The sequence below is a fragment of the Leucoraja erinacea genome, chromosome 20 (genome assembly GCF_028641065.1).
Source record: "Leucoraja erinacea ecotype New England chromosome 20, Leri_hhj_1, whole genome shotgun sequence".
NCBI lineage: Eukaryota > Metazoa > Chordata > Chondrichthyes > Rajiformes > Rajidae > Leucoraja > Leucoraja erinaceus.
Genome location: NC_073396.1, coordinates 10,841,810 through 10,863,904, shown reverse-complemented (window position 1 = coordinate 10,863,904; position 22,095 = coordinate 10,841,810). Strand labels below are relative to the sequence as shown.

Here is a 22,095-nt window from a genome sequence, read left to right as displayed (position 1 = left end):
ATTCAACTCTCTCATACCTCATTTGGTATCATTCCCATCAGCACTCAATGTTACTCACTATCTATTGGTCTCAATAAAGCACCGTAAACTATCGTTCAATATCACTTAACCCAGCACCTCAGTTTCCCGACAGTATCTCTACAGGGCAGCACAGTGGAGCAGTGGTAGAGTTGATGCCTTAAGCCCCTGTCCCACTTAGGAAACCTGAACGGAAACCTCTGGTGACCTTGCACCCCACCCAAGGTTTCCGTGAGGTTCCCGGAGGTTTTGGTCACTCTCCCTAATGGTCGAAAGTGGTTTCCGTGTAGTCGAGGCTTCTTCTATGTTCCTGCGATTATTTCAACAAATTCAAAACCGGCCTCGACCAAAAATAGGTTGCCGTTTGGTCGAAGCCAGTGGAGTGGGGTTGCTATTTACTTACAGGCAGTCGAAGGCAATCTCCTTCGCTGACCCAACCATTTGATAGGCTCATTGGAGTTTTCAGGACCTAGAAGATCCGGCGGAAGGTAAAATGCCCTCTAACTTTATTACATTTCTTAAAATTGTCTCCACGCCTGCCCCGTTGAGTTACTCCGGCATTTTGTGTCTATCTTCCGTGTAAACCAGCATCTGCAGTTCCTTCCTACACATTTTGTCTGCTCTAGGTCATCTGTTTGTAATATTGACCCAGTTTCTCTTTCTCCACCAGCACGGACTGACTTGCTGGGATGTTTCTACATTTCACACCTTCTACCTGTTCCATGTCTCCAACTGCTCTCGTCAACCAGAAGGCTTAATCATCCCTCAGCCTATCAGAGACATTCCCTTTAGCCTATTCATCCACCCCACTATCTTTGCAACCTAAAACAGTTCTTAAGGTTCTTCACCTTAAAATGTTAATTCTACCTCAATTTCCACCATTGCTGCCTGACCTGCTGAGAGTTTTCAGTTTTCTGATTTTAATTCACATTTCCACATCTGCAGATTTTGTTTTATTCCACTGCATTCACTGCATTTGTATTTGCCTTAGAATTCATGTTGATAAATCCTTTTACCCACCTCAAACATCCCTTCCTTACCCTGATATAACCCTCCTTATTTTCCTCTCCTATTTCAATCCCACCGCTTCTACTCAGAGAGTTAGAATACTCACCGAGTAATGATCTCATCTTCATTTGCTGCTCTTTGTTCAGTCTCACACAGGTTTCAGAAAATGTATCATAGATAATCTTTATAGAAATAAAAGGAAAAAATGATTATTAAAAAGCTGCACAACATCTACAAACTGCGCCTCATCCTGGCCCTCCCCCCTCTTTGACTAATAAGATTCTACCCTGTAATTTATACCCTGGGTATCTGTTATTCCATACACTCATGAATTCCTGAGTTAGGTTACAGTCTGTAATTTTAATATATGTATATTAGTGTGAAATGCAAGTGCTTTTTTTAAGGTTAGAATCACTATTAGGCTTCAGGCAGTTGATCATTACAGTAATCGGTCAACGTTTTCCTGGTACTCCTTGGTTGTGACTTTGATATATTCACACTACAAGAAGAACCCAATGCACTAGACTGTTGATGAGAATGTATTAAGGGTCTGCACTGCTACAGTGAATTTGTCGAGGGATGAATTCATTGTTCTTTATCTCTCCACATCACTGTCTAGATCTCTCGTTTCCCTTATCCCTAACCAGTCTGAAGAAGGGTCTCGACCCAAAATGTCACCCATTCCTTCTCTCCAGAGATGCTGCCTGTCCCGCTGAATTAAACCAGCTTTTTGTGTCTATCTTCAGTTTAAACCAGCAACTGCACTTCCTTCCTACACAAATTAGAAGAGTCAATCTGTCAATGCTTGAGTAATAAATCATTTCACTTGCACTTTATGTGCAAGTGACAAATAAAACTGACTGTATTGATTGATTGTAGTATGTATAAAGGGGGATTAATGCGAGTTGGCAGAAATATTATGAAAGAGGTACATAGAGAAACTGATTAAATCTGTTCCCTTTATCTGCAATGCATTGGTCCTGTGATCTGGGCAGTGTCAACTAATATTTTTAGTGAAAGTGACCTTATAATCACTGCATGAATGCAGTACATCTTCTGACAAGCAGTGGGCTTATTCAGTCACTGTGTTGGGCCTTAACCAACACCCTGTTCTGTTCCAGCTTACGCAACTCTTCCTCCACCTGTGTAGGAAGCAACTGCAGATGCTGGTTTACACCAAAGATAGACAAAAAAATGCTGGAGTAACTCAGCGGGTCTGACAACATCTCTGGAGAGAAGGAATAGGTGAGTTTTTGGGTCGAGACCCTTCTTCCTCCACCTGTGCCATAAGGGGATAGGGTACAGGATACAGGACTCGGCAAACAACAGATGGGTCTGGCATTGAGGTAGATACGAACACTGAACGTGCCCACAATGACATGACAAAGCGAGTCATTAAATAACTTGTCCAACTGTGTTGGCTGTAAACTGGATATCTGTGCCCAGTCATATTGGACTTCGACTATCCAATCTATAGCCATTCCTTAATTTATGAAAGGAAAGTGTCCCTGGACAATATTTTATTAAACAACATTTTATAAGTTGGAAAGGTTGGGCAAAATGCTCGCTGGGTATTTTGATACAGTGTTTTCCTATGGGCAAAGAAAAGTGTTCTATTCGTTACAGTGAAAGGTAGATTTGTAAATCAAAAACACACATCCCAAAGAGACCATGGCATTATACAGAAAATTTCAGAAATTGAGGAAGTCTTCAATACCCAATGGTGGATACCATCATTTTATTCATTGACAACTATCAGTTTTCCAGTCTGAAGAATTAAACATATGTTTCCCCCAAGGTCTTCAACACTGCCTCATGAATAAATCCACAGCATGCTATTGCTGGGAGAGCTGTGGTTCTTGTTAAATCTCGACTGATATCTGCAGATTGTGTAGAAGGCCTTAACCATTATTTTGGTTGCACAAATTCTTCCTTGACCTATCTTTCATTCTGGTCATTTACTGTAAGTTGCTTCTGACCATGTTTAACCCAAGATCAGCTATTCTAATGATGGCAGCCTCTAGTCTATAACCCAGAGCTGTGTTGCTCTCTCATTGCAATTGCTTCATTGAGTATTGTATTTTTTTTAAAAAAGATGTTTTACAGTGGATAGCATAACAGAAAGCAATCACAGCCAAGAACAGCAAATTTTCACACTACAGGCTACTGAAGAACAATAGCCTGAAAAAAATATATGACATGTTTAAATGGATACACGTGTTTATGCTTTAGTATCTAAATATGTTCTTTAGTCATTCAGGGTTCTCTTTGTTTTATAGAGGAAGGAGGACGATGGATGTACATTAATATTGCTTTAAGGTTGGCGTGGTTACTATTATCTTGAGGCAAAGCATCACACTGTCAGACATTTTTCAGGAGTATTGATGGGTGTACTAAAACAGAAGCTTTTCCCTTTTATGCTTGACTTAACTGAGATGTAACGGCGAACAGTCAGGAACAGTAAAAAAAATTACAAAAAAATGCTATGCTACATATAAAATTCACAGCTCTCAATTTCTTCCCAGCCTAATGTCCAACCTGTATTTGGAATGGCTGCAATTGTTATCGCAACATTCACATTGATTTCTCCACATATTGGAATAAATGCAGGCAGACTTTAAAGTCACTTGCACCACCTGGTGGTCAGTTGAATAATAACATCTATGTTGTAAAAACAAGATTCTGCAACCATCTTTGAACCCAGGGAAGCTGACTTTGAATTGATGCAGAGGTAGGAGAATAAAATAACTTTCATCGTAAAATATTACAATGAAAGGTAGATTTGTAAATCAAAGACATACATCCCAAATTTCCCCTTATTTTCCAACCTTTGTTGATCAACCTTTGTTGAGAAAAAATATGATTCCAATCCACCATTGAGCATCCAATGATGTGCATGTATTAGAATTTACATTTTTTAAAAATAAGATTTCAGATTAAAATTAAAGATAAACAAAAAGGTGGCCATGAATATTCTGCAGGCAAAGCCTCTCAATCTCATTTAGTTCAAATCCAAAATTTCCATCACATGTTAATTTGATTATCAAATTTCTAATGAGGCGTTGCTTAATTTAATCAGTTCCTTCATGATAAAGTCATTATTTCTCATTTTAACACATTATCTTCAAAATGGCAAATTGATTCAATTGCACCAAAATTAGTTTTCGCTGTGGCTCAGTATATTTCTTCCATGCAGCAGAACAGTTCAAATGTAGTTCACATTTGAGCGTCTTCTGTGATCATCATTACAATGGAACTTCGAGAAAACAAATCCTCTATTGTTACATAAGCAGGTAGCAGCTAAAGTATTAATCAGATAAAACTTCAAAACACCAGAGTTTAACCCATACTGAATTTCTGATATGCGTCACAAAATCAGAATAATCAAGTAAGGGCCATATCCATTCAGATATTATACCTTACTGGGATAACACAGATAGTACGTGTAGAAAGGAACTGCAGATGCTGGTTTATACCAAACACAGATAATGCATTACAATGATTAAGAGAGCTAGAAATGAAGAATAGCATTTGAGAATTCTGTTTAATAACAAAGGCCTCAAATACTTCTTGCATACAATGTGAGGATTACTAAACAAAATGAAAAATCATAAATTGTACATCACTTTAATTTAATGTAAAAACTGTAGTTACTACATGTGATACTAAATATGCCAAATATTTAATGGAAGATGTGCTCTGTTGGGCATTTAAACATAAAATGAGATAAATAGAATGAGAATTTTTTGTGAGAAAATAAAATAAAATGCCGGCAAGATGGTGGCTCTTGCGTACGGGCTCGGTGGGCTGTTCTGTATATTCTATACTAACCGGGGGATTGTACAATGATAGTTTTGCTGAGCTGCATGCAAAAGATGTATTTCACTGTACCTGGTACACATGACATTCAAGCAACCATTGAACCACTGACATGACTGAACACAAATTTCAAGCCAGCATTGTTTGGGGTCATTGTTCTTGGTCGGATAACTTGCGGTCTTCACTCCTAACCTTGGCTACTAGGACATGGCTGCATAGCATACGAAATCATCGGAAGGAGAGAGGAAACTGGAGAGGTGCAGGCTTTGGGAGCCAGAAGAGATGAAATATCACCAAAATAAATCTGCACCACTACCCAATGAAAAGCATCACCTTCTGTTTGGCAGGTTCAGGAACAAAGATACCAGAGACAATCATACTGAAAAATAATAAATCAAAGATCAATATCCTTATTTATTTTTTTTAAGATTGTGTATGAATGAATTTTCTCACCTGTCTGAAAATTAGATCCAGTACTACCGGACTGTGGAAATTATCATTTGGATAAAACACCTGGAATATGAAAAAAAGTGGCTATGAGTTGGTTCTGATATCACAGGTATATAAAACCCTTACCTGTGTGTTTTCAGACGTATTGGGGCCTATTGATCATAGGCACATAGAAAAAATAGGTGCAGGAGTAGGCCATTCGGCACTTCGAACCAGCACCGCCATTCAATGTGATCATGGCTGATCATCCCCAATCAGTACCCCGTTCCTGCCTTCTCCCCATATCCGCCGACTCCGCTATTTTTAAGAGCCCTATCTAGCTCTCTCTTGAAAGCATCCTGAGAATCTGCCTCCACCACCCTCTGAGGCATAGAATTCCACAGACTCACCACTCTCTGTGAGAAAAAGTGTTTCCTCGTCTCCGTTCTAAATGGCCTACTCCATATTCTTAAACTGTGGCCCCTGGTTCTAGACTCCCCCAACATCGGGAACATGTTTCCTGCCTCCAGCGTGTCTAAGCCCTTCGAGCCAGCACCATCCCTTGATTCCTTTAGCCCTAAGAACTAAATCTAACTCTCTCTTGAAAACAACCAGTGAATTGGCCCCCACTGCCTTCTGTGGCAGAGAATTCCATAGATTCACAACTCTATGGGTGAAAAAGTTTTTACTCATCTCAGTCCTAAATGGTCTACCCCTTATTCTTAAACCGTAACCCTGGTTCTGGACTCCGCCAACATTGGACACATTTTTCCTGCATCTAGCCTCTCCAATCCTTTTATATGTTTCTATAAGATCCCCTCTCATCCTCCTAAATTCCAGTGAATACAAGCCCAGTCGCACATTCTTTCATCACATGTCAGTCCCGCCATCCTGGGAATTTACCTGGTGAACCTACTCTGCACTCCCTCAATAGCAATAATGTTCTTCCTCAAATTAGAAGAACAAAATTGCACACAATACACCAGGTGTGGTCTCAACTGGACCCTTTACAACTGCAGTAGGACCTCCTTGCTCCTAAACTCAAATCCTCTTGCAATGAAGGCCAATATGCCATTAGCTTTCTTCACTGCCTACTGTACTTGCATACTAAATTTCAGTGACTGATGTACAAGCACACCCAGGTCTCAGTATTATACTGCATCTGCCATGCATCTGCCTACATACCCAACCTGTCCAAGGTCACCCTGCAGCCTCATAGCATCTTCCTCGCAGCTCACACTGCCACCCAGCTTTGTGTCATCTGCAAACTTGGAGATGTCACATTTAATTCCCTCATCTAAATCGTTAATACATACATATTGTAAATAACTGGCATCCCAGCACCAAGCCTTACGGCACCCCACTAGTCATTGCCTGCCTTTCTGAAAAGGACCCATTAATTCCTACTCTTTGCTTCCTGTCTGCCAACAAGTTCTCTATCCATGTCAATACCCTAACCCCAATACCAGGTGCTCTAATTTTGCACACTAATCTCTTGTGTGGGACTTTGTCAAAGGCTTTTTGAAAGTCAGATCCATTGGCTCTTCCTTATCCATTCTACTTGTTACATCCTCAAAAAATACCAGAAGATTAGTCAAGCATGATTTCCAGTTAATAAATCCATGCTGACTTTGACTGATCCTGTCACTGCTTTCCAAATGCGTTGCTATAACACCTTTAACAATGGACTTAAGCATCTTCCCCACTACCGATGTAAGGCTAACTGGTCTATAATTCCCCGTTTTCTCTCTCCTTTCTTAAAAAGTCGGGTTTCATTGGCTACCCTCCAGTGCACAGGAACTGATTCAGAGTCGAGAGAACTTTGGAAAATGGTCACCAATGCAACCACGATATCTGGGGCCACCTCCTGGAGTACTCTGGGATCCCATGCATCTTAATTTTCTGGATCGCTTTACCATGAAATACTTTATCAAATGCCTTTCTAAAATTACTGTAGACTAGAACCATTGCCCTACCCTCATCAATTACCTTTGTCACCTCCTCATAAAACTCACTTAAGTTCGTCAGACGTGACCTGCTGTGGAATAAACCATGCTGACTGTACCTATTAGTCCATTCCCTTCCAAATACGAGTAAATCCTAACCCAAAGAATCCTCTCCAATAGCTTGCCAACCATGGGAATAAGGCTCACTGGTTTATAATTTCCTGGATTATTTCTGCTTCCTTTCTTAAAGAAAGAAACAACATTGGCTACTCTCCACATTGCCTATCGCTAGAGAAGATCTAAGGATCTTTGTCAAGGTCTTTGCAATCTCCACTCCTGCTTCTCTCAATAACCTGGGATAGATTCCATCAGGCCCCAGGGATTTATCCATCTTAATGCTCTGTAAGAGTCCCAATACCTCCTCCTCCTTGATCTCAAACAGCCCTTTTTATATGTGTATACCCCATATGGGAATACTAACATGTTAGGGCAGTTTGTGGTCACGCATAAAATACCTCTGGGAAGACCTTTAAAGCAACTTCTCGTTCTCATCACATTTCATGAGTGCTCGTACCTCTTTACGGGCACAGATATTCCAGGACACGTTGCTGTAGGTGTAGCAGGCTTCACAAGGCTGCCTGTGTAGTTGAGTCTGGATTCTCTCATCGTTTCCTGTCAGCTCTCTGGATATTGAGGCTGCAAAGTACAAAATGGCAGAAATAATATTTTTTTTTTCATCTTCACGTCGCTTCAATGCGTCGCTTCACGCACATATTTCATGACTTTCTCAAGTGTAGGTGGAGAAGCATGGTGACCAATATTAGTTCACAGCAATATTGTACAAGCGTGAGACATTCTCTCTTTAAATAGTCTGACAGTCTATAACATTCAACTGATCTGCTATCCTAAAATATACTAATGTACTTAGATTCTGTGGGATGCCTTGTGGTGCTTTATTATAAATCACTAAAACTGACAGATACAGTGGAAGTTTTGCCTGTGATCTGCTCCCCTTCCCAAGATTCATGAGTAATCACTATGTAGTTAGAACCACCACCTCTTTACCCAATCCATGAGGCACCCCTCCCCCGTCTGTGGAAAAGCCTGTGATTCCCATACTGGCTTGGTCAGTGATCTCAGCCCCCACAAAACTGGGATGGAGGAAAGTCACCGTAGATCCTGAGAGCCGTCTCAGAGACGAGTAAGAGCGTTTCAACTCTCAGTTTTGACATTAGTGGTGTATTGAAATAAAGAGACAAACTTGACAGAATTCGACTTTTTATGCAGTTGATAGCCCTTCAAACAGGCTCATTCCAACCAGCAAAGACCATTTTAACATCAATGCTTGCGTTTACCACAGCCCAATAACTTTAATTTTTCGTCAGAAAGAAATTTCCAAAAGCACTTTTGTCACCACCATCTGAGTTATGATCGTGTAATTATTGCTACAGTTACAGCTTTTTATCAGGTTTTAAACCAGAACAATTTCCTATTTTCATGAAAAACTGCAATTGTAGTCTCCATCTGCCAACATTATCACCAACATCGAGTGTACACCAGTCCCTGCTCAAAGGTTACTGAACACCCACTCTAAGAAATGCATTTTGGCAAATTATAAAAGCTGCCCAGAAACATTATTTCCCCCTTAGTTATGTAAAATAACTTTGAGTTCTGATTCTGGTAAAAATTCGGTCCTTGTTTACTGATATTGTGGGTATTTCATATGTCAAATTCTTCATTTTTTTTAACATTTAAACTGAATATTTTATGTTTTCCTGTATTGTTGGGATGTCCCTTGTATTCTGCAATTAAACTTGGAAAACTCAGACTTATAGTGGTAATGCCTTACCAACCAGAGTGGAGATGGTTCCACTATTATCCTAAAATGTCCCTTCCATCAACTGAATTAATTCGCAGGAAATTATTGATAAAATCAGTCTATTATCCAGACTCAAATTGCTGATTCCTCTCTGAATTGATAATGACAAGCAGATGGCTGGAAGAGACAAGACTGATTCCACACACACAACTCATGCAATATCTACTCACTGCATTTTTCTGGTGAAATTATTCTGCTTATTTTGGAATAGGTTATTATATGATAATGATGATACTTTATTGTCACATGTATCTTGGTACAGTGAAATTATTTATATTTGCATACAATCTGGTAAAGTCATACAGCAGACCTCACCTCGGCAGTACACAAAGAGGCACCACTTTTCTGGCTCCGACAGAGTTACAAAACGTTAATCGAACAGTCTTATCTTCTGTCAGTGGCAAACCCAGGCCTGCCGCCGCACTGCCGCCGCACATGTTCTCGCGCCCCCCCCCCCCCCCCCCCCCCCCCCCCCCCCCCCCCCCCGGGCAGGTCCCTCTTCATTCCCCACGGCCCACCACCAAGTCGGCGCCCCATCGAGTCCCATGGATTCCAAACATAAGAAAGACATTGCATTGCCAGTCTGGACAAGACATTTTGCAAAAATTCAGAGCGTGAAAGAGTCACAAAATAATTATTTATTTTTAAGAGAGAACTGCAGATGCTGGAAAAATCGAAGATAGATAAAAAAAAGCTGGTGAAACTCAGTGGGTGTCACTCACAAAATAATTATGTTTCGCTGTAGCTTAATTTAAGTTTGATAATAGACTGATTTTATCAATAATTTCCTGAGAATTAATTCAGTTGATGGAAGGGACATTTTCGGATAGGAGAGGAATATGTTTCGATTTTTCTGTACGTTCTATTTTACATTTCCCTATTCAGTTTTTCACTTTCCTCTTTGCTTCCCTCTCTCTATTCTTTTATTTAAGCTTCTTACTTTTCATTTGTTTTTGATTAGCTCGAATTTTGTCAAAGGCGTCCAGTAACAGTGTATTTTTGGAGGTAGACAAAAGTGCTGGAGAAACTCAGCGGGTGCAGCAGCATCTATGGAGCGAAGGTAATAGGCAACGTTTCGGGCCAAAACCCTTCTTCAGACTGTTTTTGGAAGGACTGGTCATGACCTGAACTGGAGGATAGGTGCTTGTTGTGAATTGGAAAAGGGAGGAATGTAAAAAGCCTACATCGACTCCCAAGCTCGTTCTGCTATTTTGTGAGATATTGGCTGAAAAATATTTATTTATCATGTTTCCTTTACCTTTAAAATCATTATCCAGCAATATCCATAAAACTCAGTCATAAAGTATCTAATTAATTGCAGACTGTCACCTCTTTAGGAAGGGTTAAGCATTAAAATGGGCTCCCTAACATCCACCCTCCTCAGCCTCCTCCTTAAAAACCAAGGGAAGGAGGGAAGGAGGGAAAGAGGGGAGGAGGGAAGGAGGGAAAGAGGGGAGGAGGGAAAGAGGGGAGGAGGTCTGGAGCGCTCCCTACTGGCTGTGTTCCCTGCTTGCAGGTTTGGAGGAAGACTGAGCCACCGGGGAAAACCTGAGATCTCCAGTGTCTCCTCTTTGAGACCAAGATTAAGCTGCCGGGCAAGCCTGAGACAGTCAGCGTCTCCTTTAAGCCCAAGACTGAGAGGCCGGGGCAAGCCAGCGACTTCCTTTGCCTCCTCCCCTGCCTAACGTTAATGAGGGACTGCACCCACATATGGAGTGCAAAGAATGAGCTGCCAGGATAAGCCTGAGGCTCCTGGTATGTCCTATGATGTATGCAGTGAACCACTGTGACAGGTCTGAGTCTGCCACTGTCTTCTCTTCAAGATCAAGATTGAGCTTCCAGGACAAGCCCAAGATCGCCAAGGCTCCTCACCGACACACCAATGACAAGTGACAGCGCCCCCATGTGGGCCCAGACCTTCTCGTCACTATTGCCATTCATCATAAATAAACCATGTCACCCTACTGCGAGTATTGGTGTAGTCATTGCAGACCCGGCATCATCTCCAACACCACAACTTGTACATGTAATAATTGAACGTGACATTTAGGTTTGATAAAATACATTAGAATATAACATATATTTTCTTTGCATGGCTTTTATTAATAGAGAATCTAGTACTGTACAACAAATGTGATGTGGTTTATTAAATCTGAAAAATGCTTTGTTGCAGGTAGAATCACTATATTATTTCATATCTTCCAAGAAATAAGCTTGACACAACTCTGATTGGCAACTGATTGGATTAGCAATTGATTATATGTTGCCTCGTAGATCAAATCCACAGGCTCTGGCCAGAAATGTAAGGTTTTGGACCGGATAATAAATCCAGAAATGTGTCACAATAAATTATAGGAAATTAAGAACAATGTTTATTTTATCAAAACCGTATATTACCCAGTAAACAGGGTTGTGGTCCACTACTAACCTCCTGAGAACATAGGATGCCTGGAAGAGACTGCTGGCATTGGGCGGGTGCTGGCTTTCATTGCTGAGCCACCAACTGGCTTCACCATGGCGACGGTTTCATTAGAGCTCTTTTTTAACGGTGCAGGTTGTGGTTTCTGTTTTGATGAAGTACAAACAACAAGAAAGGATTTTATTTGCCTCAATTCCCTTTCTCCATCACAATCATCACTTGCTCTGATTAGGTTTTCACACTGGCACGGCTTTCCTCACTACCCTACTAGCACCAGGACGTGTTCAAATCTGTTTTGTTACTGAGGAGGTGGATGATTGGGATAAAGGGGGATAGTGTAATGGAGAGTGAAGCAGGTAAAATGTACAGGGAGCTGTGAGAAGGGATAGGGATTAGTAGGTACGCTCTGGCCAAAATAGGTTTATTATGTATGACTTCAACATCACGAAAAAGACAATTATTCTTTGATCATTTATAACCGACCTTGAGAAGCGGGTGATAGGCTGCCCTCTTGCTTGTGGCTGTGTAACTGGAGTGTTGTTGGATAGGGAGTTTTAACATTAAACCTCAGAGATACTGAAGGAAGAGCAATATATTTCCAAGCCAGGATATTACAGGTGTCAGAGGTTATGGGGAGAAGGCAGGAGAATGGGGTTAGGAGGGAGAGATAGATCAGCCATGATTTAATGGCAGAGCAGACTTGATGGGCCGAATGGCCTAATTCTGCTCCTATCACTTATCATCTTATGATATTGTGCAGTGTGCACAGGAACTTGAAGCTGGTGGAGTTCCCCTGATGTTGTTCCCCTTGAGTTTCTAGGTAATAGAGGTAATGGGTTTGGGAGGTGCTGTTGAAGACGTCTTGGCCAGTTGTAACGCATGTTGTAGATGGTACACACTGCAGTGACTATGTACTGCTAGTGAAATAAGTGAATGTTTAGGTTTGAAGATTAAGTACAGATCAAGTATTAATACAGAGCAAGTATTATTGCAGTTGCTCTTTTTGAGGCAATTCATGAGTATTCTGACAAGCCTTGCACATGAAAGGCTTTTGGGAGTTAATTCACTCATTTCAGGACCTGTTCTCCCAATATCCAAACTTATGAGCTGGTTCTGATAAATCTTTGTTTAATAGTGACCCCTGCAATGTTGATGATGGGGAACTCAATGGTAATGCCAATGAGAATCAAGAAGAGGTGCTTTGCTGCTCGCATTTGCATGGTGTAAACGTTACTTTCCAGTTATCATGCCTGAATGTTGTACCTGTCGTACACCTACAGATTTAGGGACAGTTTCTTCCCAGCTGTTATCAGGTAACTGAATCACCCCACCACAACCAGAGAGCAGTCCTGAACTATTATCTACCTCATTGGTGACCCCCGGACTATCCTTGATCAGACTTTGCTGGCTTTACCTTGCAATAAACATTATTCCCTTATCATGTATCAATACACTGTAAATGGCTCGATTGTAATCATGTATTAATAATAATAATAATGTTTTGTTTATAGGGACAGTGCATATTAATTAGCATTTGCATGTAAATATGCGAGACTGTCTTTCATCTGACTGGATCACACGCAACAAAAGCTTTTCACTGAACCTCGGTACACGTGACAATAAACTAAACTGTAACTGCCTTGCTTCATAATTGCATACACAGATTGTTTCATACCTTGTACCTTCCGAAGAGTCCACCAGGGATTATACTGGAAGTTGGACAATTTTATACTGGACAATTTTTACACTCTTCAAGCCAATTAACCTACAAAACCTGTACATCTTTGGAATGTGGGAGGAAACCGAAGATCTCGGAGAAAACCTACTCAGGTCACGGGGAGAACGTACAAACTCCGTACAGACAGCGCCCGTAGTCGGGATCGTACCCGGGTCGCCGGCACTGCATTTTTGCTGTAGGGCCGTTGAGCCACCGTGACTGCTTCATTATCTGAGGAATTTTAAAAATAAACGAACAAAGATCCTCCCACAGTGATGTGCTGAGATTGAATAATTAGCCTCTGACAAGAATTCATTTTGTGCAATTTATGATTTCAGCCTGGAGAGAAACATTATCCCACTGATTTCAAAGTTATTGATACTCATTGATGTCTAAACCTGGTTAAAATGCTGCCTTGATGTGAAGATCAGTAATTCTCACATTATGTTTGGAATTAAGATTATTTTGAAGACATACAATGCCGGATATTCCTATCATAATCCAGATTGTGCAGTGGTGAGCAGATGATTGGTAATTAGGGCTTGACAGCAAGTTGAAAACACAAGGTGCATCCTTCATACTGTCAAGAAAGCCATGATGTTCCTTCTAAAATCAATCAAAATCCAGGAGAGTTTCACCTCTGCTGATGCCCAGGTAACACTATTCCTTCCTGGTAGAATCAGCATCAGCTGGCTTGGCACATTACAGAGATGCCAGGGCTCATATTGCAGCAGAAATAAGATCTTTCCTGAAACAGCCTAACTTCTAAGCCATGCACAATGCCACAAACAATGCCCTGTCATCCATTTTCCAGTCTTTTATCTATGTATGAATTCAAACACCATTGAAGAACAACAAAAAGCAACTTAAGACTTAAGACTAAAAAGCCAATTAGTCAACAATCACTAGAACGAGTCTCAGCCATTTGACCCTTAAGTCTTTGTGCAAATTCTGTTTTGCAGCAGGAGAATATTTTACACATATTATAGACAAAACGTGGACCCGAACTTGATACGACAACAATGAAAGATTGACGAAGCTCAAATCTCTGGCATCTGCTCCCTGGTATCTTTGCCACTTGTTCATGGAAAATATTTCTGCCCTCACTCTCAACAAAGGACAAGAAATATCAATGAATCACAAAGCAAAAAGAGCGAGGCAATTCACTCATTTACACAACCTATTTTAATCTGTTTTTATATCTGTAATATGAATTTGCCATGGAATCCATTTCCTTGTTAAAATTAAAAAAAAAGGCAGCTGCTGTGGAATAAAGATCTGGAAAGCGACTGCATTTGGGTAGTTGCCTTACCTGGGATACATACTGTGTTTTCTGTCCTTTCAAGATAGACATGGCCTCTTCATGGGGATCTGTCCTCCTGGTGAATATCTTACCACCTTCTTTCCTAATGAGGGAAACAAGTATTCAACCTTATCCAAATACCAATCTCATCAAGATCTCCAGACATGTTTCATATTTCCTTTGGCAAAACTACAGGTTATTTTAGAACTTAGACAATTTGGGGGTAAGATATTACAAATAATTAATCCATAGCCTATCTGTCTGTGCAGAATCTGAATAGACCGAACTGGGTTCAATTTTGACTTCAGCTATTGTGTGTGGAGAATTTGCTTGTTCTCCTTGTGAATGTGTGTAATTCATCCAGATGTTTCAGTTTCATCCTGAATCATGAAGATTGAAAGCTTAATTGGCCACTATAAATTGTTCTACATTGAGTGGCAGAATCAGGGAAATTGATGAGAACGTTAGAAGAATAAAATAAGAGGGATTAAAGATGTGAATTGGTGGTGATGGCCTCCGTGGTCTGAAGGGCCTATTTCTATGCTGTGAACCCTCCCTGACTCTAAACCCTGATGTGTTTATTTAATTGCATCAAGTAAAACAAATCTCCTTCCGAACGTTCTTCCCTTTAAAAGCTCTGTCAACTGAACTAAAGTGGAAACACTTGTTCTTTATTAGCATTCTTCTTAATAACCTGGATGACTGTGCAAACCTACATTGTTGTACCATATGACACAGGCCAGCAACTGAAGCTTCACGCATAATGTAGGGATGTAGGCAGCCAGTGCTACTTGCAAGCCGGCATATGCCAACAATTAACAGTGCCATATCACATCCACACTTGGACAAATGTTTTGTTCAGCTCTACCTGATTGGTCCAGCTTGCTTGCGAATTGCTGGCTGCTCGTATTGCTTTATAATGTCCTTGATGTTGTGTGTGGGCTCTGGAAGGTGCCCTGAATTCAACATCATGTGTCGAACGGGGTCTTGTGTTGCAACATTGAGTTTGGGTGTTTGGGAAGCTCCTGAATTATAGAGAAAGGATGAATGCAAAAAACGTGTGTGGTATTACTTGTAAAACAGTTTAATAACAAGAATGATGCAATATTACAAGACTCTAAATTGTGGTGTTATGATCTTACATTTATAATTCAGCATTTATGGATTCCCTGCCCTGAGAGACGGAATCACTGAAAGGTTTTAATTGGGTCTAAAGATGGACACAAAATAACTCAGTGGATCAGGCAGCGTCTCTGGAGAAAATGTGATATTTTGGATCGAGGCCCTTCATCAGACTATATTATTATTTCAGAAACCTCAATGAAGTAATTTTAACATCATCTGTCCAGTAAGTTTAATACAATAGAGAATAAACATCATGTACAGGTATTCCTTTTCTCCAGGGATGCCGCCTGGCCTGCTGAGTTACTCCAGCATTGTGTGTCTATCTTCAGTGTAAACCAGCATCTGCAGTTCCTTCTTACACATTAATTGGGTGCATTTTGTTTGCCATTTCTAATGATAGAGACAGAACCTTAGAAACAATTCTAGTTCACAATGGTAAAGAATCAGGGCATGACACAGAAAGGGGAACTGGTTCTAGAAAGAGATAAACTGGACTTCCCTTGCTATCAACTGTTGGCTGTATGGAATTCATCCTGCTATGCAAATTCTCCCTCAACTAAACTGTCTGACAGGGTCAGTGTCACTGTAATTGGCAGGGGCCCAGTTCTTGGCTCCAAATCACAGTTCCAACGCTCACCGTGGCCCAGGTGTCCTGGTAAACATCCCAGGTTTGATTATCATCTTCAATAAATGAATGATTCTGGAATGACTGCTGCAGATTGGATCAAATATAAGCACTCTGATTAAGAATGGAGCGAGTGCGAAGATGGGGAAGTAACAACATGTTACATTGGTGTTTGGAAAAATGCTGGAATCTACAGAAAATAATATGATGTCAAGCCACTTAAAAATAATGACATGAATGGGCAAAGTCAACTGATTTATAATAGGGAAATCATATTTGAGTAAAGTACTGGAGTTCTTTGATGTGTATAGTAGAGTAGAGAAGGAGGAATCTAGTGGATGTGATGTGTTTGGATCTTCAGAAGACTCTCGACAATTTACAAAGCAGACGTTTGATTAATAAGGTTTTAGTAAATGGAACTAGGATGATATACTGGTGTAGAATGGATGCTGGTTTACGGATAAAAAAATATTAACATACAGGTCCTTCTCAGGCTGAGACTACTGAGTATCAGAGGACTCAGTGCCAGGGCCCCAATTATTCATAATCTAATCGACAAATGGGCTGAGGGGACAAAATATAACATTTCCAAAATTGCTGAAGACACAAAGCTAAGTGGGAATGACAGTCATCAAGGGAATATAGAATATACAAATGGAGTAAAATGTTTTAAAAAATGAGGTTATCCATTTCAGTAGAAGAATTGGGAATATTGAGCACCTTTTTTGATGGTAAGAGAATGGGAAATATAGAAGTTCAAAAATCGATGTACACACGTCACAGAGAGTTGACGTACAGTAGGTGCAGCATTTAAGAAGGCAACAATTACATAGGGCCTACATCGGTGAGACATAGCGTAGGCTTGGCGATCACTTCGCCCAACACCTCAGCTCGGTTTGTAATAACCAATCTGATCTCCCGGTGGCTCAGCACTTCAACTCCACCTCCCATTCCGAATCAGACCTTTCTGTCCTGGGCCTCCTCCATGGCCAGAGTGAGGCCCACTGTAAATTGGAGCAGCACCTTTCGCTTGGGCAGTTTACATCCCAGCGGTATGAACGTTGGCTTCTCCAATTTCAAGTAGTCCTTGGTTTCTCCTCCCCTTCCCAGCTCTCCCTCAGTCCACAATCTCCGCCTCTTCCTTTCTTCTTCACGCACCCCTACCCTCACATCAGTCTGAAGAAGGGTCTCGACCCGAAACGCTGCCTATTTCCTTCGCTCCATAGATGCTGTCTCACCCTTCTCCAGCATTTTTGTCTACCTAGGGCCTTGATGAGATATCTGAAGTATTCCCTACAATTTTGTTCTCCTTATCAACAGTCTGTCTGTCCTTTCTTCTTTTTGTTATTTGTAGTATGTGTTAAAAAGTACGTTTTACTGTTCCTTGGTTTGTTTTATGTGGGGGGTGGCAGTTGGGGGGAAATGTTTTTTCAATCTCTTACCTCGACGGAGATTTGCTCCCAGCTCACAGCAAATCTTCACAATGCTCAAGTTGATGCTCTGATCCATTTCCTTACCCGGTGCTTCTGTTGCACTCAATCTGACGATGGGTCTCCACCTGAAACATCACCGAGCCACGTTCTCCGGCGATGCTGCCTGACCCGCTGAGTTACTCCACCACTTTGTGTCCTTTTGTATCTTAAAATTAAGTTGTGATCACCGTTCTCCGAGTGATCGCTCACTAAAATACCTCACCAAGCTAGTTTTCCAATACAAGGTCCAGTATGGTTCCCTCCTCGAGAAGGATTATCCATAGAGGCTAGACACCAAATGCTGCAGTAACTCAGTGGGGTCAGGCCGCATCTCTGGAGAAAAAGAATAGGTGACGTTTCTGGTCGAGATCCTTTTTCAAGAAACCCTCTTGCATCCACTCACAAATTCTGCCCTGTCTAAGCTTCTTGCACGAAGAATGTCCCAGTCAACAATGGGGAAATGTAAGTCCCCCACAACGACAAGCCTGTTGCCTTCACATCTATCCATAATCTGTCTATATACCTATTCCACTATCTCTCACTGTCTTCTGGGAGGCCTACACCATATAACCATCAGAGTGCTCGCACTTTTCTTATTTTTGAACTCCACCCATATAATCCCCGTGGATGAACCCTCCAGTATCTCCTCTCTGAGTGCAGCTGTGACATCTTTCAATCTCATCTATTCATCCAGATTATAGTTTTCTATTTGTTGTGGAAATAACTACACCTCCATCCATGGCACAGGTTACTGTTTCAGGTACAGCGTTTTACCTGTTGTAGTTACCACTAATCATTTACATCAGATACAGACATCTAATACCATAGATCTTCTTGCCGGTCTACTTGATAATGAAGCTAATTACGATGCCCATTAAAAGTGGGCACGTAGGTTCATGTGCTGAGGAAGACTTACTGGGTGTGATGACAACTGGCTTTCCTTTGGCAGCATGGTGGGAGATCTCTGGCTGGACAAAATCTTTATTGGCAGCATTTGTCTGTAACACATTTCGAGGCAATAATTTAATATTCCAACTGCAATATCATACATAACCTATCTAAAGTAAACTAATACAAAACCATTGCTCTATTTGTGTGATGGTGACGGCACACTGGCTGTATTTCCACCTCATTCAGAGCCGTGGGTATGTGTCCGACCTCATAGATCTTGAGAAACATAATCCGAGCAAATACTCCTGTGCAGCATTAAGAAACACTACACAGTTGGAGGGCAATAACCAGGGAGTGTCACACTGTTGGAAGGTAGCACCAAGATAATTCCAGACGATTGTAAGGGCAGCACCTGAGAGACCATTGCACTGTTGGAGATGTAGCACTGAGGGATTTATGCCCTGCATGGGAGGAAGAGCTGACTAGGTGCTGCACTGAGGGGAGGTTGCTTCATCAATGTTTTACTGTGGCTGGTCAGATATGGTGCAATGGGGCCTAGACTGTGGAACAGCATCCCCCTTCCCATCAGAACTGCCCCCTCCATCTACTCCTTTAAGTCAAGACTAAAATCTCATCTATACCCCCAAGCCTTTCCTGACGTCCACTGAGCAAGGGCTATAGGTATATATGTATGTAGTTTACACAAAAAAGCTGGAGAAACTCAGCGGGTGCAGCAGCATCTATGGAGCGAAGGAAATAGGCAACGTTTCGGGCCGAAACCCTTCTTCGGACTGAAGAAGGGTTTCGGCCCGAAACGTTGCCTATTTCCTTCGCTCCATAGATGCTGCTGCACCCGCTGAGTTTCTCCAGCTTTTTTGTGTAACCTGCGATTCTCCAGCATCTGCAGTTCCCTCTTAAACACTATGTATGTAGTTTGTTTGTTTATACTATTCTTATAACAAATGTAAAGCACTTTGGCCAACGAGAGTTGTTTTTTTAAATGTGCTATATAAATAAATGTGACTTGACTTGACTTGATGTCTTGATGTCCCGTCCATTCTCTTTGATGGATGTAAGTGATGCCATTCCCATTTTTATGAAAATGTGTTATTCCCAATGTTCCAAGCCAATATTTACATCACAGCCAAACCATCACCAAAACAGATTATGCAGCCATTATCACTTTACTGTTTATGGGTGTCGCTGTGTAAACATTGTCTGCCACATTTCCGACCACATTGAGTAAACCAGAAATGCTTTGTTGACTGTCAATTGATGGCATCCTCCTATTTCTCAACCCCCCTGACACCCAATTGCATCTTTTGGAGATGCGCCTTTACAACATGCTTTTACATCTTCTTGCACCTGCTTACATAATCCGAAACAAGGCAAGTATTTATATTATTTTACGTAATATGGGTTCCATAAGTCAGTTTACCAGTTGTATTCTCCGAATACATTCCTTCTCTGTACCATGTCGGAAGGCAGTCATGTGGTTAGGTAGCAGTAACAGTGAAACCTGAGTTCATCATGAGTAGTTTACAGATGTTGCAGGGCACACATCGACCACTGGAAATCATTGAAACGGTGTCCAGTCATAATGGAGGCCATTTTTAATACAGCAGGCTTTGGAGAGCCTCTTTGCCTTGATACATTTATACAGGACTGCTCAGGAATGAGAATGAGTGAACCTTGCAATACAGATGAAATTTCTAATTGGCTTTTATTTTTCATTAAATTGTTGCATCGTTAAGAAACAAATATATTAAATTTCTAGGAAAAGGGGCAGCACAGAGGCACAGTGATAGAGTTACTGCCTTAGAGTGCCAGGCTGTAAATTGTCCTTAATGTGTAGGGAGTGGATGTGTAACTAAGGTGTACGGGTGATCCATGGTCAGCGTGGACTGTGGGCGAAAGGCCTGTTTCCATGATGTGTCTCTAAACTAAACTAAACTAACACCATGGAAAATCATTCTAGGCTAAAGTACTGATAGCTCTTGGTTTAACAAGAACAGTAACGCACTGTACATTCAGAATCCAATGCACATGCACATGATGGCTTATTACATTTAAGAAGGCATTGGCTAGTGAGAAGATTTGAGGAATATAAAGAAAGCCTGAAAAAAAACTACAGCAGGGAACTTGGAGGGCCAAAAAGGGCCATGAAATACCCATGGCAATAACATTGGTAATAACAATAATGCAATGACGAGAGGAAGTGAAATTACAGACAGGAAAATATTTGGTTGCCATTGACACCCACTGTAGATTTTACAGGAGGTTTCAGTTCAGATCTCCCAATGACATCTCTATACACTTCTGACACATTATCTGCTTTCTCAGAGTAATGTTGTTAATGTGTGAAATATCTTATTCTGAAGTCCAGCAGTTTGTCACACCCAAGAAGTAGTGTTCATTTGCACACATCAATTTTCTGTGTAAAATTGGTGCTCCTACCTGTGGAGGAAGGCCCATTTTCTGGTTGGGTGACTTTTGGTTGCTGGTAGTGGGTTTCATGGCAGTGCTGTGGTTGTGGTTCAGGCTTGGATTGTGGTTCAGCATGGCATCTGGGGGGCTGGCACTTGTCATTTGCTGTTGGAGAGCCATGGCCTGCATGGTCATTTGCTGGGCCTGTTCGTCAATCACATATACATCTTTTTAATCATAAAGTCAGCATTTGGATGGGACTAAAAGTGGGACTCTAGTTTGTTACAAATGTTCAGTATAGTCCAGTTAAACCATTGGCATATTTCAGTAATAACATTGAATCAGAACTCTAGGTGTTCATTTTCATGAACACTCCTCATGCAATATAGCTTTGTGGAAATGCTTTGTTGTGAGCCCATTCTGCAAGAGTAAAATGATATTGTGGCAACAAGAACAAGGCAATGATCAATAGCAGGAAATATGGGTATTCTTCATTGGAGACACATGGACTGAAATTATCACCTGCAGTATTCAAACAAACGATGATCAGTTTCACAATGGGTTGACCATTAAATCACTGACCATTAGGAGTCCTGGTCTCTTCTAGTTTTTACATTGTTCAATGTTACCAACTGTTAAGATGGATACACTGGAACTCACCAGAAGGTAAGCTTGCTGGTTAATGAAATCTTGCTGCTGGGCATTTATTTGAGGCGGATCATAGCCTGGAAAACAAAATTAAAGAACGGCAGTACTAATTAAATTACAAACAAGCACCTTTTCCATTTAGAAACGAGAACTGCAGATGCTGGCTTATACCAAAGGCGGACACAAATTGCTGGAGTAACTCAGTGGGTCTTTAGAATCTGAAGAAGAGTCCTGACCCATCTTTTTCCTCCAGGGATGATGCCTGACCTGCTGATTTACTCCAGCACGTGTGTCTACATTTTCCTTCCGTGGAATTACTTTGTATTTTCTTGTCTTTCCTTTATGTCCAGTTTTCCTACAGTGGAAACC

The 22,095-nt window shown here is 41.1% G+C and overlaps 1 protein-coding gene across 1 annotated transcript in view; it reads right to left on the bottom strand.

Moving 5' to 3' along the window:
• Positions 1-22,095, bottom strand: part of myo15aa (myosin XVAa) — a 107,664-nt gene that overhangs the window by 44,794 nt on the left and 40,775 nt on the right. The window contains exons 30-36 of the mRNA XM_055651903.1: positions 21,739-21,803; positions 21,051-21,282; positions 15,407-15,605; positions 14,455-14,641; positions 7,795-7,968; positions 5,299-5,358; positions 1,133-1,208 (exon numbers count right to left, since the gene is read on the bottom strand). Of these exons, the coding sequence (XP_055507878.1) occupies positions 1,133-1,208; positions 5,299-5,358; positions 7,795-7,968; positions 14,455-14,641; positions 15,407-15,605; positions 21,051-21,282; positions 21,739-21,803 (993 nt within the window). The remainder of the gene's footprint in view (positions 1-1,132; positions 1,209-5,298; positions 5,359-7,794; positions 7,969-14,454; positions 14,642-15,406; positions 15,606-21,050; positions 21,283-21,738; positions 21,804-22,095) is intronic.